At 38.7% G+C, this 14,987-nt stretch overlaps 1 protein-coding gene across 3 annotated transcripts in view; it reads left to right on the forward strand.

The window, feature by feature from the left end:
- Window positions 1–14,987, forward strand: part of tshr (thyroid stimulating hormone receptor) — a 196,243-nt gene that overhangs the window by 128,941 nt on the left and 52,315 nt on the right. For all 3 annotated transcript variants that reach the window (XM_028821623.2, XM_028821624.2, XM_028821625.2), the window contains 3 exons: window positions 2,642–2,716; window positions 5,281–5,355; window positions 10,743–10,820. In XM_028821623.2, coding sequence (XP_028677456.1) covers window positions 2,642–2,716; window positions 5,281–5,355; window positions 10,743–10,820 — 228 coding nt within the window. The remainder of the gene's footprint in view (window positions 1–2,641; window positions 2,717–5,280; window positions 5,356–10,742; window positions 10,821–14,987) is intronic.

Consider the following 14,987-nt stretch of genomic DNA (forward strand, 5'->3'; position numbering starts at 1 on the left):
GTTCATGTGGCCTGCACAACTTCAAGTCCTGACCATTTTTCCATTGGTTTACTCCATGAAGATTCCTAGCTGAAGAGATCCATCAACACACTTAAATTTGTAAAGCAATCAGAAATTCCAGTCGCTAATAGATTAACTCTTTGAGGGCTGAATATTTTTTTCAAAAAACAGTTTCTGAAAAGAAATGGTTTCACACAGAAATCGACATAAAACATCTGTTGCTGCATGCTGTGGCAGCCAATTTGACAAGAATGTGCGGCAGACTTGCTGCTAAGCTGTCTTCACGTGGCTGAGGCAGCAGCAGCGATCACGGTTTCTACCTCTTATCATTGTTAAGTGGCACTCCTCCCTGGCGAACATTGCCATAGGTGTATCAGCTACATGGACCTGTTCAGCACTATGGGGACCAGTCAACTGAAGCTGGAACCTCACATTCGTTTTCGATCACTTGTATCAAAATCATTTTCCGACAAGTCATAGTCCAGTTCAGAGATAATAGACCAATCGTCATCCACGCAGTAGTTTTGCTTTATGCATTCACTTTGATCTCTCGCTAGATGTCAGAGCCATTTTTACTGTTGTTTGCGCCTTGCTACTCACGCAAGCGCAGGAAATCTCGGTCAAACCAATGAAACTAACTTTCCTTCTAGCAATGAGAGTCCAGCTAAAACATAACAGTTGGTTTTGTCACAGTTTACAGTCGATTACCATTGTCAGCTCCTCCTTTTGACAAAAGTCGACATCAGTCCTGAAAGAGTTAACTCAGCCAAGTCACCTTCCTTTCACTTTCCTGTGATTGATGACATGTTATAGAATAATAATATTACTAAAAAAAAAAATGAATTCACATTTAGTTGGACATTGCATCCATCATGGAAGCATTTGCCAAGATCGCAGTGTTGAAGAACATTTGAGAGTCTCATCTAGCGAATAAATACAAACAAAATCGAAGATGTTTTGAAAACTTAGTTTTAAGAGGAACAAACTCAAGTCCGTGACAAGGACTCCATTTTAGAGCAACCAGACTGATGACAGTGTAGCGGGGCTACATAGTAGTAATAGTGTTGTCAGTGTTAGTACCATGTGCGTCTTGTATCCATCATCCCGTTTGCTGTTTGTGTGTCAGTGAATGTCGTCCCCGTAAAGGGGGACAGATAATGGGAGGAGACCGCAACCCCAATCCTGGAAAACCACCTGTTTGCTATTATTCAATTACATCCATCTCAGGACTATTTAAGGAATCAGGAGAGAAGAGGAAAAAAAAAGAAAGAGAGAAAAGGAAGGAGAGGAGAGGAGAGAAGGAGATTTTTCACATTCACGACCACGGGCCATCTGTACCCGTTATATTCCACATTGCGCATTTCCATCCAGATTGTTTTTCTATCCGCCGGACTTGCTTCAATAACCTCATCACGAGAGACCCCGGGGTCGGAATTCATCATCCACCACGTGCCGAGGATTCACGGTGAGGCTGCTCCATTTTGTCCGGGAAAAATCAAACGACTCATTTTTCGCTAGTTCAGTCAACCGCATTCAGGACAGTTTTTTATAACCGGACTCAAGTTCACATTCATTTCTGTATCTCATTCAGTTTTTGGTATTTGTGTTGTTTGTTATATGTTACAGGGGCAAGGGAAGGTTTACTGTGTGTGTATATATATATGGTGTTGTTGCTTTGGTGGAGGGATATATATATATATTTATTGTGCATTTTGTTTCTTGTGGTTGCTCGTTTAATATAATTACATACTTATTTTACATATCTGTTTTTGTGAGCTTAATTAAACCGTTGATTGTGGGGAAAATTTTTATTTGTTAGAGGTACAGCTTGATATTTAGATTCAGCTCAGTAAATTATCCAGGCCACAGGTCTTGGAGGTGTAGCTGCCGGCCAGGTAAGAGGTCGGCCGTTACAACAGGAAAATCGGAAATGCCATAACAACCACCCGCTTAGGGCTTAATTAAGAATAGAAAGGAAGGAAAGGACATTAGAAGGGGAAGAATCAGTTATCAAATAAAATAAAAACCTAATACAAACAACAAATTAAATTAAGTAAGAATAATAATGAATAAATAACAAAGAATAAATCAATATGGGCTTAAAGAAAATAGACATATAATTAATAGAAAGGTAGAGTCCATATATATAATATCACATTCTAAGTCTCTAAAGAAGAGTCAGATGGTCAGGAGGAGAAACAAAAAATGTAAAAACTCCAGTTAAGCTGAAGAAACAAACAAAATCTGCAGGGGTTCCAAGGCCAAAATACCACCCACTGGGCATTCTACCTAACATCAGTGTTCCTAAGTGGTTCCTGATTGTTCCCAGGCTTCATCCCAGAAGAACTTCCGCAGTGGGTCTCATTTGCTGAGGCACCCAACATCGATAGATCATCACAGGTAGTCACACAGTGCGTTGGACATGTGGTGGTAGCATCACCACCATGAGAAAAAATGACAGAAAAGTAGAGATTAGTAATAATTACATATCCCCGAAGAATATGATTAATTATATGCATGCATAATTTATTAGAGTTCCAGCTAAAATGTACCTTCAAACAAGCCAAATTAAAAAGTGGGTTTGCCGTTTTCACATCTCACCTGTACTCTTATCCATTATGAAAATGCTTCTCTTTTTCAGAGAAATACGAAATACAAGGAGCTTCAATTATATCGATCCTGATGCTTTCAAGAACCTGCCAGAGTTGAAATATTTGTAAGTATGCTTTCTAACACGTGTGTATTTTTGCTTCAGTCAACATGGGGATAGCAGTTATGAAAGGGTGGCAAAGAATTAAGGCTCGACCTGGCAAGGGTTGTAGAAGTAGAGGGAAGCCTATAATGGTGATGATGACACAAATCTCTAGTGAACAATGTACCTTGTGTGTGTACTGGATGTCCAAGAAGAACCATAGAAGGGGGAATCTGGGAGTTACGGAGTGAAAGGTGGCCTGGAAACCAGCACGTGATATACCACCAGAACATGACAGATCACTGCCACAAGCATCTGGCCCTTCTTATACAAAGACTGCCTGACAAGGTCCCAGGCTGGCAGAACAAACAAAAACTGGCTTACCTAGGTATGTGGTGGGCCTATGAAACATGACCCTCATAAGTGAACTAACTTTTACTCCGGGATCTACAAACACCATGGACCACTGGAATAAACTCTAAGATGGTGTCTCTATTGAAAAAGTAGGACCCCAGACATGATCTGAGGCCTTTCACTGGAAGTCACCCTGAAATGGAGTTTGAGGCTGTCTTGAGCTGGGAGGTGAGTCAAGAGCAAGGGACCAAGTGGTGGGCACCTTTAAATCCATCCCACAGTTAACTTCCATGGTGGGTTAACACTTGATTTGGCTGTAAGTTCACCAGGCTAAAGCTCCTTGTAATAGCATTTACTGCCTTTTATCTCTTTGGTCTGTCAAGCAGCTGGTGGGCTGTCTGCCTGAAAGCCCAATGCAGTCTCATTCAAGGAGAGAATACAGCCATCTAACAAGCTGGAGAGATGTGGGGAGTCTCCTGTCTTAAAATGTGAAGTTCCATTACCCTTCTATAGCAGTGTTTTTCACTGGTGCGGCATGAGAGCTACCCAGATGTGTCATGGAAATAATAGTGTAGTGTACTTGGGTTTGAACCTGAGACGGACAAGCTCCTCAAGTGGTCGAGACCTACCTGAGGAAGACAAGACTACCTGGAGAAGCTGGCACAAAAGCAGCTCCACGATCACTATGTTAGAGCACTTCAATCTCCTTTGTTGTATGGTCAATAGTGGGCATACAAGTTGCCTCTGAGGCAGAGAGGGATAGGCAAATGGACGAAACATTTGGGAGATGCCACCAAAGTGCTCACTAAGTGCTGTGTCTGCAAAAGCCGATGCTGATTTTTTACTGGCTACTCCGGTAGTCCCACCATCTTGGACAGCTGAGCACTTGTATGACATATAACGTGTTTGTAGTTAATAAAATCGGGGTGAGCCTTGGGAGGTTTTTGGTTACAAAAAAAAGGATGGGAAACACTGATCTACGGGGACCTGCAAATGGACATCCCTAAAGGGTGTACAATCGTCTTACATAACTGCAGATACCCAGAAGGCATTGTCTTGGTGGTGAAACATACATGAAATGGAGAGTAGAGTCACAACTTTGGGTATTTGTGTTCTTTCATTTTAGTTGTTCAAACCCTCTTAATAAAAAACGATATTGGAAATGAGCTGTCCTTATGGGGCTTTATGGTTGATCAAGTAGCTTTTTAGGATACCTCACCATTCTGGGAGAGCATTATTAGCAAAACTAGGAGCTGGTGATGATGGGTTTGAGTGTTCACTTCTGAGTGTTTTGTAATGCAGAGTGACTTTGAATTTGTATATTAGTAGAATCGGCTAGATGATCATAAAGTCTGGAGAGCCTATACTTAAAGCAAATATAACTGCCCAGAGGCCTTAACTAGGCAGAGGCCGAATGCCATACAACTAAGGCTTTTGTAGCCTGCTGCACAAGTTTTTGATTTGCCTTAGCTTTACTTTATTTTTTATTTACTGTATTTATTATACATCATCTTCTTGCCTGTATATATTTCCCTAAAGCAACTGTGGCACACACATTTTACTATGCTCTCACAGTGTATGTGGCAATAAAGATCTCTAATCTAATTTCAAATTTCTATCCTCATCATGAACAAAGACTCAAATAACCTTAATTTTACATTGTGCCTTTGTGTCATGAGTAATATCTCAAGGTGCTTTATGAGTAGGGTCTTTTTTTGTATGTACTTTGCGTCTTTGTATCTATTCCCGGTTTTCTCAGGATTTTCGAGTCTCCTTCCACTTGTACATTTGTGTCCCTTCTGCTGTGCACAAGCATCTGATCCATGGCTGGCTCCTGTTAACACTCAGTGACATAGGTGAAGGCTCCTTGCCCCCTGCTAGCGGTTTAAGTAACTTCAGAATATGGATGAATGGATCTTTCAGTAAGAAGAGTTTTACAAATAATTTACCCTAAAAGCTCAGACTGATAGACTTGGATGACCTTTACTGTTTTGCTTTACCACTTCTTAACATTTATCATCAATCAGTGTTAAATTAGTGGACTACAAAGGCGTGTTGTATTCTTGCCATCCTCTCTGCTAAAATGTCTTTCCTGACAGAGCTGCCTGTAATTTAACATATTTTTTTTATTTAAAGTAAATTGTCTTTTTAATTCCCCTGAGCAGATGAGACTAAATTGAAGATAATTTCTTCCAACTTTGTGGGTTTCTCAAATTTGTTCTGTTTTGTTACAGAGGGATTTTCAACACTGGCCTTGATGTATTCCCCGACCTTACAAAAATTCATTCTTTGGATGTGAACTTTTTACTGTAAGTTGATCTTTGCAGAGTTTTGCTGTCTTTCTTATTCTTTGTGACTCAGATGCCATTTTGTAGATAGATAGAAGTGAAAGGCACTATATGATAGATAGATAGAAGTGAAAGGCACTATATGATAGATAGATAGATAGATAGATAGATAGATAGATAGATAGATAGAAGTGAAAGGCACTATATGATAGATAGATAGATGGAAGTGAAAGGCACTATATGATAGATAGATAGATAGATAGATAGATAGATAGAAGTGAAAGGCACTATATGATAGATAGATAGATAGATAGATAGATAGATAGATAGATAGATAGATAGATAGATAGATAGATAGATAGATAGATAGATAGATAGATAGATAGATAGAAGTGAAAGGCACTATATGATAGATAGATAGAAGTGAAAGGCACTATATGATAGATAGATAGATAGATAGATAGATAGATAGATAGATAGATAGATAGATAGATAGATAGATAGATAGATAGATAGATAGATAGATAGATGGAAGTGAAAGGCACTATATGATAGATAGATAGAAGTGAAAGGCACTATATGATAGATAGATAGATAGATAGATAGATAGATAGATAGATAGATAGATAGATAGATAGATAGATAGATAGATAGATAGATAGATAGATAGATAGATGTGAAAGGCACTATATGATAGATAGATAGATAGATAGATAGATAGATAGATAGATAGATAGATAGATAGATAGATAGATAGATAGATAGATAGATAGATAGATAGATAGATAGATAGAAGTGAAAGGCACTATATGATAGATAGATAGATAGAAGTGAAAAGCACTATATGATAGATAGATAGATAGATAGATAGATAGATAGATAGATAGATAGATAGATAGATAGATAGATAGATAGATAGATAGATAGATACTTTATTAATCCCAAGGGGATTACTTAATTATTAAGATTATTAGGGATTGTACCCTAGAGGCAGATAGATGTTAGACGTTGACAGATTACTGGTATGTTGTTGCTTTAAAGGTTTGAAGAGCTGAAGCAGAAAGGTTCCTACAGAAATTAATGTCGGTATTCGGACATGATTATTACTTTATTTTGCAGAAAACATTTGACGGAGTGGCCACTTTATTAGGCACACCTGCTGTATTTAATTGCAAGTGATGGCACGGACTTGACCAGGTGGTGGACCATGCCGCCTTTAATATGTCCCATAGTTGTTACTGGTGGGTGGCAGATCTCTGCCCTGATTAACTTGTTCCATTTTGTCCAATCTGGTGATTAGGGAGTGGATTGCATTCACCCGAATTCACTGTCACATCCTTATACCCATTGCAGCATTTTAATACTTTTGCGGCACAGGTGGTTGTCCTGCGAAAACAATTCAACCACAAATGAGTACACGATTATCGTGAAGGGACATATCTGTATGGTAATGATGTTCAGATATCCAGTGGCATCACACCGTTTTACCTGCATCAACTTGTAACCATGTCATTCACACTTCCAGTATTTTCAGTAGAAGAAGACAAGTAAAGGAGGAAGTGAAACAATAAATGCCCTAAATTTACACGTGAAGAAGTTGACAGCCTCTCAGCACTAACAGAAATTATAAGGGAAGTACTGAGTGTGTTGGAAATTGTAGAGGGAGAAGTGCTGCTTAGATTAAAAAGGCTGAAATGAACAAACCGCCTGACCAGATTACATTTATCTTCAACTGCTAAAGAAGATTACTGAGTGCATACTGTATATAAACCCTATGCACATTTTTTAAAAACTGGGCAAGGGCCTAAGAAGTGAAAGCTGGCAAATGCTTTCCCATTGTATAAAAGGGTGATCAAGTTGATCCAATTAATAAAAGGCCGGTAAACTTAACATGCACCACGGAGGGAAATTATTAGCAAGAAGTGGTTGTTAATGAACAATGAACATGGCATCTAAAGGGAGAAATATGCTGGAATTGTGTGACAAAGCAAGAAAAGGAGGTGATCGGAGTGGTTCATATGATATTATTTATCTGGATTTCAGAAAGCTTTTGATAAGGTACAACATGAGAAGATCAGACTCAAAGAATTGGGTGTTCAACGTGTAGTGCATTGATGGGTGCAAAATTGGCTTGAGCACAAGAAGCAAAGGGGTATGGTGTGAGGAGCCTTATCAGAACTGGGTGATGTTAAGAATGAGTGGTGTCCCTCAGGGGTCAGTGCTGGGGTTATTCTAAATACTGTACAGTATATACTAACAGTCTGGACGGGAATATGATTACCAAGCTGGTTAAGTTTGGAGATGGTACCAAACTAGGTGGAATGGCAGATAATCTTGAATCAGCTGAATCATGATAAGATGTTTTGCAGGAGATGAAATACCAGGAGGAAGTGGGACAGGGGGCAGAGAGGTGGCTTCTTTCAGGGGAAGACACAGTTCATATTTATGTGCTGTGTTGTGCAGGAATGCACAAGCCATTGCAATGGCTAACAAAGATGGCTACCCTATAAGCTAATTTAGACTTCCGCAAGCCATCCTGTTGGTGCTGTGTGCTGAACTGGAGCCTACATTACAGAGACCATCACGCAGAAATCATGCAATCCCTGCTCCGTTACAGGTTATAACAATTGTAGGGTATTTGGCAACAGGCATTTTTCACTGTGAACTGGCTGACCGGTCAGGAATCTCGCAGTCATCACTGGGCCGTGTCATGCTATCTATATGGGATGGTGTGATCAGTGATTAATGTAGAACTAAATAACTGCTGGTGTACTCCATTTTGTGCCTGCTTCCTCTTACACTTCACAATGCTTTATAAAATATAGTTACTCCAGAGAGCGGGAGTTACTTCAATAATGCTTAAATACATGCAAGGTCAGAGGTCGATGTGTCGGTATTCATCTACCATCTGTCACAAACCTAGAGATGTTCCGACACTTCAACCCCTGGGTATAGTTAAGATTCTACACAGATACATTCTTTAGGGTCAGGTTGAGTAAGCCGAGATCAAAAGGCAGTTTACAGCGATTGCTGATTGTCCTAATGTAATTGGCGTAATTGACGACAATAGGGGTCTCCAACTCCGGTCCTGGGGCGCTACTGTAGGTTTTTATTTTAGCCCTTTTCTTAACTTGTGACTAGTTTTTACTGCTAATTAACATCTCCTCCCTTCATTTTAACTGCCTTGTTTTTTTGGCATTCAGTCCTCTGAATTGCTTCATTCTTTTCTTTAAATGTCACCCAAAGAAAATGATACGTGAAAGTAGTGAGCCAACAGATGACCATCTACATCGGGGCCTTAAACTCCTATCAGTTTCTCTGTGGCCAGTTTTTAATTAGAAGTTGCTTCTTGTTACTAATTAATCCTGTTATTTAATTCCATGGCCAGTTGCTGCTCTTATTCTGTCATACCTGACATTTCCAGAATGGTTGGTTTTTCTTTTTCCCAAAATCACCATCAAAATGTCTTGTAGACTTGAGCAGATCAGCATTACTGAGACCTTCACCTTTCTTTATTTTCTGATATTTTATTATGGACACAGGTAGCTGGTCATATGTTGGATCACTTAGTATCTCATTATTGTTTGGCTATTAAATAATTTTAAAAAGAAATAATTATGGCGTCTTAGTCTTAAATAGCAAGTCAATTAAAATTAGCAAAAACTGGTCACTAATTAAGAAGAGGAATGAAAATCTGCAGCCACAGTAGCGCTACAGCACCAGAGATGGAGACCCCAAAGTACACAAATGTTGCAATATAAGGCGCCATCACATAATGTTTGCTTTTGTAGGAAGAAAGCACTTTCCTTCAATTAATATACAACTAATATGGGATGCTCAAATGTGTCTGACGAACGTTGTTCATGTTGGGCCCGGCTGAACTCACAATTCAGTAGTGTGGGAAGCAGACTTCAGGGTCATGCTGTGTGTATTGGTTGGCTTTTTGGTAAGGCTGTCTAAGGCTGACATTTACGTCATACAGAACTCAGCATACGCTGACGAAATAGAAAGTCTAGGTACTGAGGTGATTAACACCTAATGCACATACTTAATAGTATTACCAACACTGAAGACAGCTGTATTGAGAAAACATGTTAACTGTGATAAAAAAAGGTCAAGAACATCAGAATGGGACTGATATATCATTGAAATGCACAATGAAATTAAATTTTCTGTCCACTGCATTGTCCTGTTCCTTGAAGTCATTAAAATACCAACACTAAAAAGTCTGAGATGGTCAAAACTTACTGTAACACTTGTGCATTTTTCACGGCAAGTTTGTGAACAAATGACTTATGCACGTTTCTGATTGTAAACACATTTTATCCATGAGGCTCCAGGAGAATGTGAGCAAAGGTCATAATAATGTCCATCAAATCCCAATATACAAAGCAAGTCAAAATCTAAAGAAAACAAAGTAGCGTTCCTGATAATGACAACAGTTGTTAAGCCCTAGCTATGCTTGTCATTGTTTGTTTGTTTTTTAATTTTAATTAATCCAAAAATGAGGACTTCTTCATATGGTGCCGCTATCTTAAATAGGGGCGATGCAATGGAATCACAAGAAACTAACAAAATCTGTGCTATAAACAACATGGCACTGTCCTCCCTGCTTTACTACTCCCTACATATATAGTATGGTGCTGGCATGGATCGAGCAGTTCACTGCACAAGATATCAGGTGTACAAAATGAAGTGGCCACTTAGTGTTTCTGCTTTTTAGCTGCTGATGTGTTAGCTACAGGAATACCGATTTTTATTTCTGGAGGACTGTTTTCTGCTGTTTTAATGTGATGCCTAAGGGTCAATACGATAACGTACAATCTTCTGATGAACTTGTATTTGGCAAAGGCTCAACAGACAGACATTCTGAGCCGGAGCCAAGTAAAAAATAAAAGTGATGATTTCAAATAAACTAAACCTATAAATACAATCTGAAATATGTTTGTTCAAATTGACCTTTGATTTGTCTTGGGTTATATATTTCAATGGACTAAGTGATTTTGGAATGCAGTTGTTCTGCATTTCCTGACTTTTAATAAGAATTCATGTGGTATGAGTGAATTGTGTATGGGAATAAGCCATCTAGATATCTTCTGGCTATTATCCTTTTACTTCTAACCAATAAACTGTTTAACCTAGTGCATCATATTGGTAATGGTGGTACAGGTTGAAAGAAAATATTTTAGCCATCTCCATTCACCAGGGGAATTTATACAATGTGAGTTGTGCTCGCTGAAGCCACTGCTTCTTACAGTTTTCAATATGGTTTAGGCCACTATACTTGGGAAACGGCCTTTTTGACTATGCTGAGAAAAGTAAAAGCTGCCAAGAAAAATAAACACCTTATAATAAAGTGAAAAGAACATTATTAATACATGCCTTGTTTTCTCTTTTAATATTGTTAGTGAAATTGCAGACAATCCCTACATAGCCTCACTTCCTGCCAATGCTTTTCAAGGCTTATCTAACGAATCTCTAACGCTGTAAGTATCAGTCGATGGCCGACTCCTCGTGAACATTAACCGTATAGCATTAAGTTATTTTTTCAAACTCTGTATGATGCATTAACTTCTAACATGGTGTAGGATAAGGTCTGGAATGAGGATGTAAATTCCTTTGTGTCGCTCACAGTTTAGATTGTTGGTTTTCCTAATCGCAAGTTGTCCTCTATTTACAATAACTGGGGTTCATCAACATGTGTCTTGGTATCCTTGACACTACTCTGTGACTCTGACCAGAAGAAAACAGATATAGAAAACACGTGGATGTGTCCTTAACATTCAGAAGGTCTTTTAATTACATGTCACCTGCAACTGGCCACCCAGTGTATAAGAAAGAAATTATGGGAAATGTGGAGACTCTGCCAGGGGCATCTTACTATTATTGTTTTTCATACCACCATGTTGTTTTCATGGGTTGTGCCTTGCTGGAGTCTTGTGGCATCGATGTCTCCATATTGTTTCTAGTTATGATTTCCACTGTCAGTCACATGGGCATGACATGTGACATTATGCAGGCTCAACCAATGATGTTACTGACACATCCATTTGACATGGCAGAGAATAGCACACTGTGTTCAAGTCTGGATTTGATTTGGGATAATTAGCATAATTGTTCTTTTGTGTTTTTTGGTTTTGATGATTGGTTTTTCTTGTCTTCTTCTGATTTTCTAACATTCTGTCTGTCTCTAACTATCTCTCATTATCCATTTCCTGGGCCCGTATTTATCAAGCGTCTCAGAACTCCTCCTAAGAATTCTACTAAAAGCCTGACTAGGATAAGAAGTTGTCTTTCTTCAGAGTAGGACATAAGAAGTATTTGTAAAGCATCCCACACCCATTCCCTGCTAGGAGTGAGTGCTCACATTTGAGAATAAATAACGTCACAACTTCACAACACCCCAGGCTGCAAATTAGAACTCATGATGACTTTTGTAGTTTTCTGATACCAATTCTAAGGCTGTAACACCAACTCAATCACAATAACAAAGTGCAAAATGGTGCATTCATGATCCGAAACAAAATTCTAAATTTTACCATAGGATTGTCATGTAAATAGCAATAAAATTATCAATATATTGAAAAAAGTCGAGGTTAAAAACAGATTCACAACACACTGTTCCTCTGCCTATTTCTGCAATGATTTCTCTCTCTGATGCCTGTTGTCACAATCTAGCTTAAACACATAAAACAAAATTAAAAGTAATTGCTTGGTTGTTAGATCAGCTTTTTCACTCCTTATATGAATATTATGTTTCCTAAATGCTTACACAAAATCAAATTTAGTAAAACAAAACATTCAAACTAACTCACTTGAATTCCGAGGACCAGAGTCTACGCCAGAATTATCAGATGCAAGGCACTCACGCTCGGAGGGTGGCAAGTCACACACTCTAGATGTGCTATGGGTCACATCAAACTGTACTCACCCTTCAATTTCTCACCTGCCTTTCACTCGTACTCTCCAGTCAAAGGATAAAAACAGATAAATAAGTCAAAAAATCAATTGTAAATTTAATGTATTTGAAAAGATAAAATATTGCATACACCCTGAATTTCCAATCCCAATATGAATGCAATTATTAACAGTGATAGAAAATAAAAACACAAAATGGACCCCGGCCTCCCTGGTTTTATCTGTGAAACATAAATAATTACAAAACAAGGAACAAGCATCCACATGCTCACCAAAACCAATATGAAAACACAGTAACTGCAAATATTGAGAAACGGGTGGAAGCCAGCACAATCGAAACGATGAAATGACGGCAGAAACATGATTCAAAAGGGGCTGCTCCAAAATGAGAACCAAAACAGTCTCACCGGTGAGTCCAGAGAGCAGTCCAACAGCCGCCGGATGACGAAAAGTCCAAAACTCCTTCATGCCATGTAACTAAATGAAAAGTGATGATCTGTTGTTTCTTTCGGTGAAATTACATCAACGTTTACTACTGTGTGTTACATCCAAGTCTATTCTGATGCCTGCTTTTCTCTCCTTCTTTTGAAATGCGCACCCCTTTCTTTTAATGTACAGAACCCAGAACCTGATGACAGGAACCCACCCACCTCTGAAAAAGGTCAAGCATTGTAAATGGTGAAGTCTTTACTGTTTAGAGAGGGGAAACTCTTCTTTAGGTATTGTTTAAATATACAAGAAAAAAGTCAGACAAGCACAACACTTACTGGATGAACACAATTGACATTTTCTGTGGCTCGCTACAAGGTGGGGACCAGACCTGGACCAGCACCAGTCCACTGCAGCAGGGTCAAATAACCTCGCCAAGACACAAAAATGATTAGGACTTTGTCAATCATGTGACCAAAATAAATGTAACTAAAGGGATGTCATATTCAGTTCAAGAACATTGAAACCAAACTCTAAGATTTTCCTTATTATACTTTTGCCTTTTTGTTTTTATCGTTTTATTTACCTACTAGTCATTTATCCCGTTACAATAACGGGCGCTAGAACAGTAGTGCATAAACATTAGTAGGAACAGTCTATATTAAATGGCAAGGGACTTTGACCTCATTCTTTTTGTTGGTCGTATTTTTCTTTCTTTCAGCCTTTCTTTTGTTGATGTTTACTTGCTGAGCTGACCGTTCTTCATGGGCTGCCGCCGTGTATTGTGTGTCTTTAATTTTCAGTGACAGTAATACTGTCTTGTACGGCGTGCAAAAAAAGGCGAGCTTCAAAAGGGCGACCTCAATTGAGCGCGGCGAATAAAGGCGTTCGTAGATAATTTAGTTCAAATGGCTCTGGAATATGTGAAGAGCAACAAAGGTGCAGATCTTTATTTACGTGCGCCTTTATTTATTGGGGTCGCCCTTTTGAGGCTCGCCTTTTTGTGCGCGCCCTTATTGACGGATGCCTGTGCACGCCCTTATTGAAGGATACCCTCTTGTACGTTTGCTGTCTTGTACGTCCGCTGGCTTGTACGTTCGTAATACACCTTTAATTTTCTCTGGCGGTAATACAGGCGTGCGCATCGGTAATATGCCTTTAATCTCCTCTGACAGTAATACTGGCTTGTATGTTGCTGTAATATGCGTCACTGTATTGTGTACCTTTAATTTCCTCTCGCAGTAATACTGGTTTGTATTTCCGTAAAACGCCTCTAATTTTCTCTGACAGTAATATCGCGCATGCGCACTTCACCAGAAGACACCCACACACGGACACCTGGACGCACACAGGGATTTTATATATATATATAGATAGTAGATCTTATTTTTGTTTCTTCTTTCTTTTCCTGAATGAGGATTTTTTTTTCATTTTGTTTTTGAATACTAGATTTCTTTTCCTCATCCTCTTTAATTCTATTTAGCCCTACTTTACTTACAAGTTACGTTCTATTTAGGGAGCTACGATCAATTTATCGATTTCTTTGAAATGGCCCCTATGTGGTTTTGAACTTACTGCTCTGTTTTCTCATTAAGATTTTGACACACGTGTATTCTGACCAGTGCCTGTCTCATAACATCTTCTTGGCAAACTCTATACTTACTAAGAACTCTGTTCTGCCTTTCCATCTCCTGGTTGGGTTGCTCCTTCTTCATTCTTAAATACAATCTTGTGGCTGCATTTTCTAAAGGTTATAATGATTCGATTTTTATCTGACACTTCAAATAGCGAAGGTTCACAAATGATCCACTATCTGTCAATTTTAATTTGGGACTTCAGCACAGAATTTACATCTCCATCAGGTGCTTCTTTGAAAAAGACGACGTTTAATAAATTTGACCTGCAATTAGCCACAGACCCTCCACATCCAACAGCCACCAAGAACAGTGCATGATACTTTTCATCACTTGAGTTGGAATCTGCTGTCTGTGAAAGCAAATGCAGCCCCACGTTACTATAAAATGGTATTTAAAAAATTAAAAACACTACTAGTACATGTAATTATACTGTACTATACTATCACTGTTACTTTAAATATGACTCACTGTTATAGAAATATCTAATAAAAAAAAAATGTGATGGCAAACACTTGGATAAAGTGATTCAAAGATTTAGAAACGCTCCAACTTTCAAACCAGCTATCCAAGTCTCTGAATACACTTCGCTGTAATGCCATGCATACTGTTTCTTTGATTTTGCCACACTTTTATATCAGACCACGTAAGGCCTTGGCAACATTGTTTACC

This window comes from Erpetoichthys calabaricus, chromosome 16 (assembly GCF_900747795.2).
Source record: "Erpetoichthys calabaricus chromosome 16, fErpCal1.3, whole genome shotgun sequence".
NCBI lineage: Eukaryota > Metazoa > Chordata > Cladistia > Polypteriformes > Polypteridae > Erpetoichthys > Erpetoichthys calabaricus.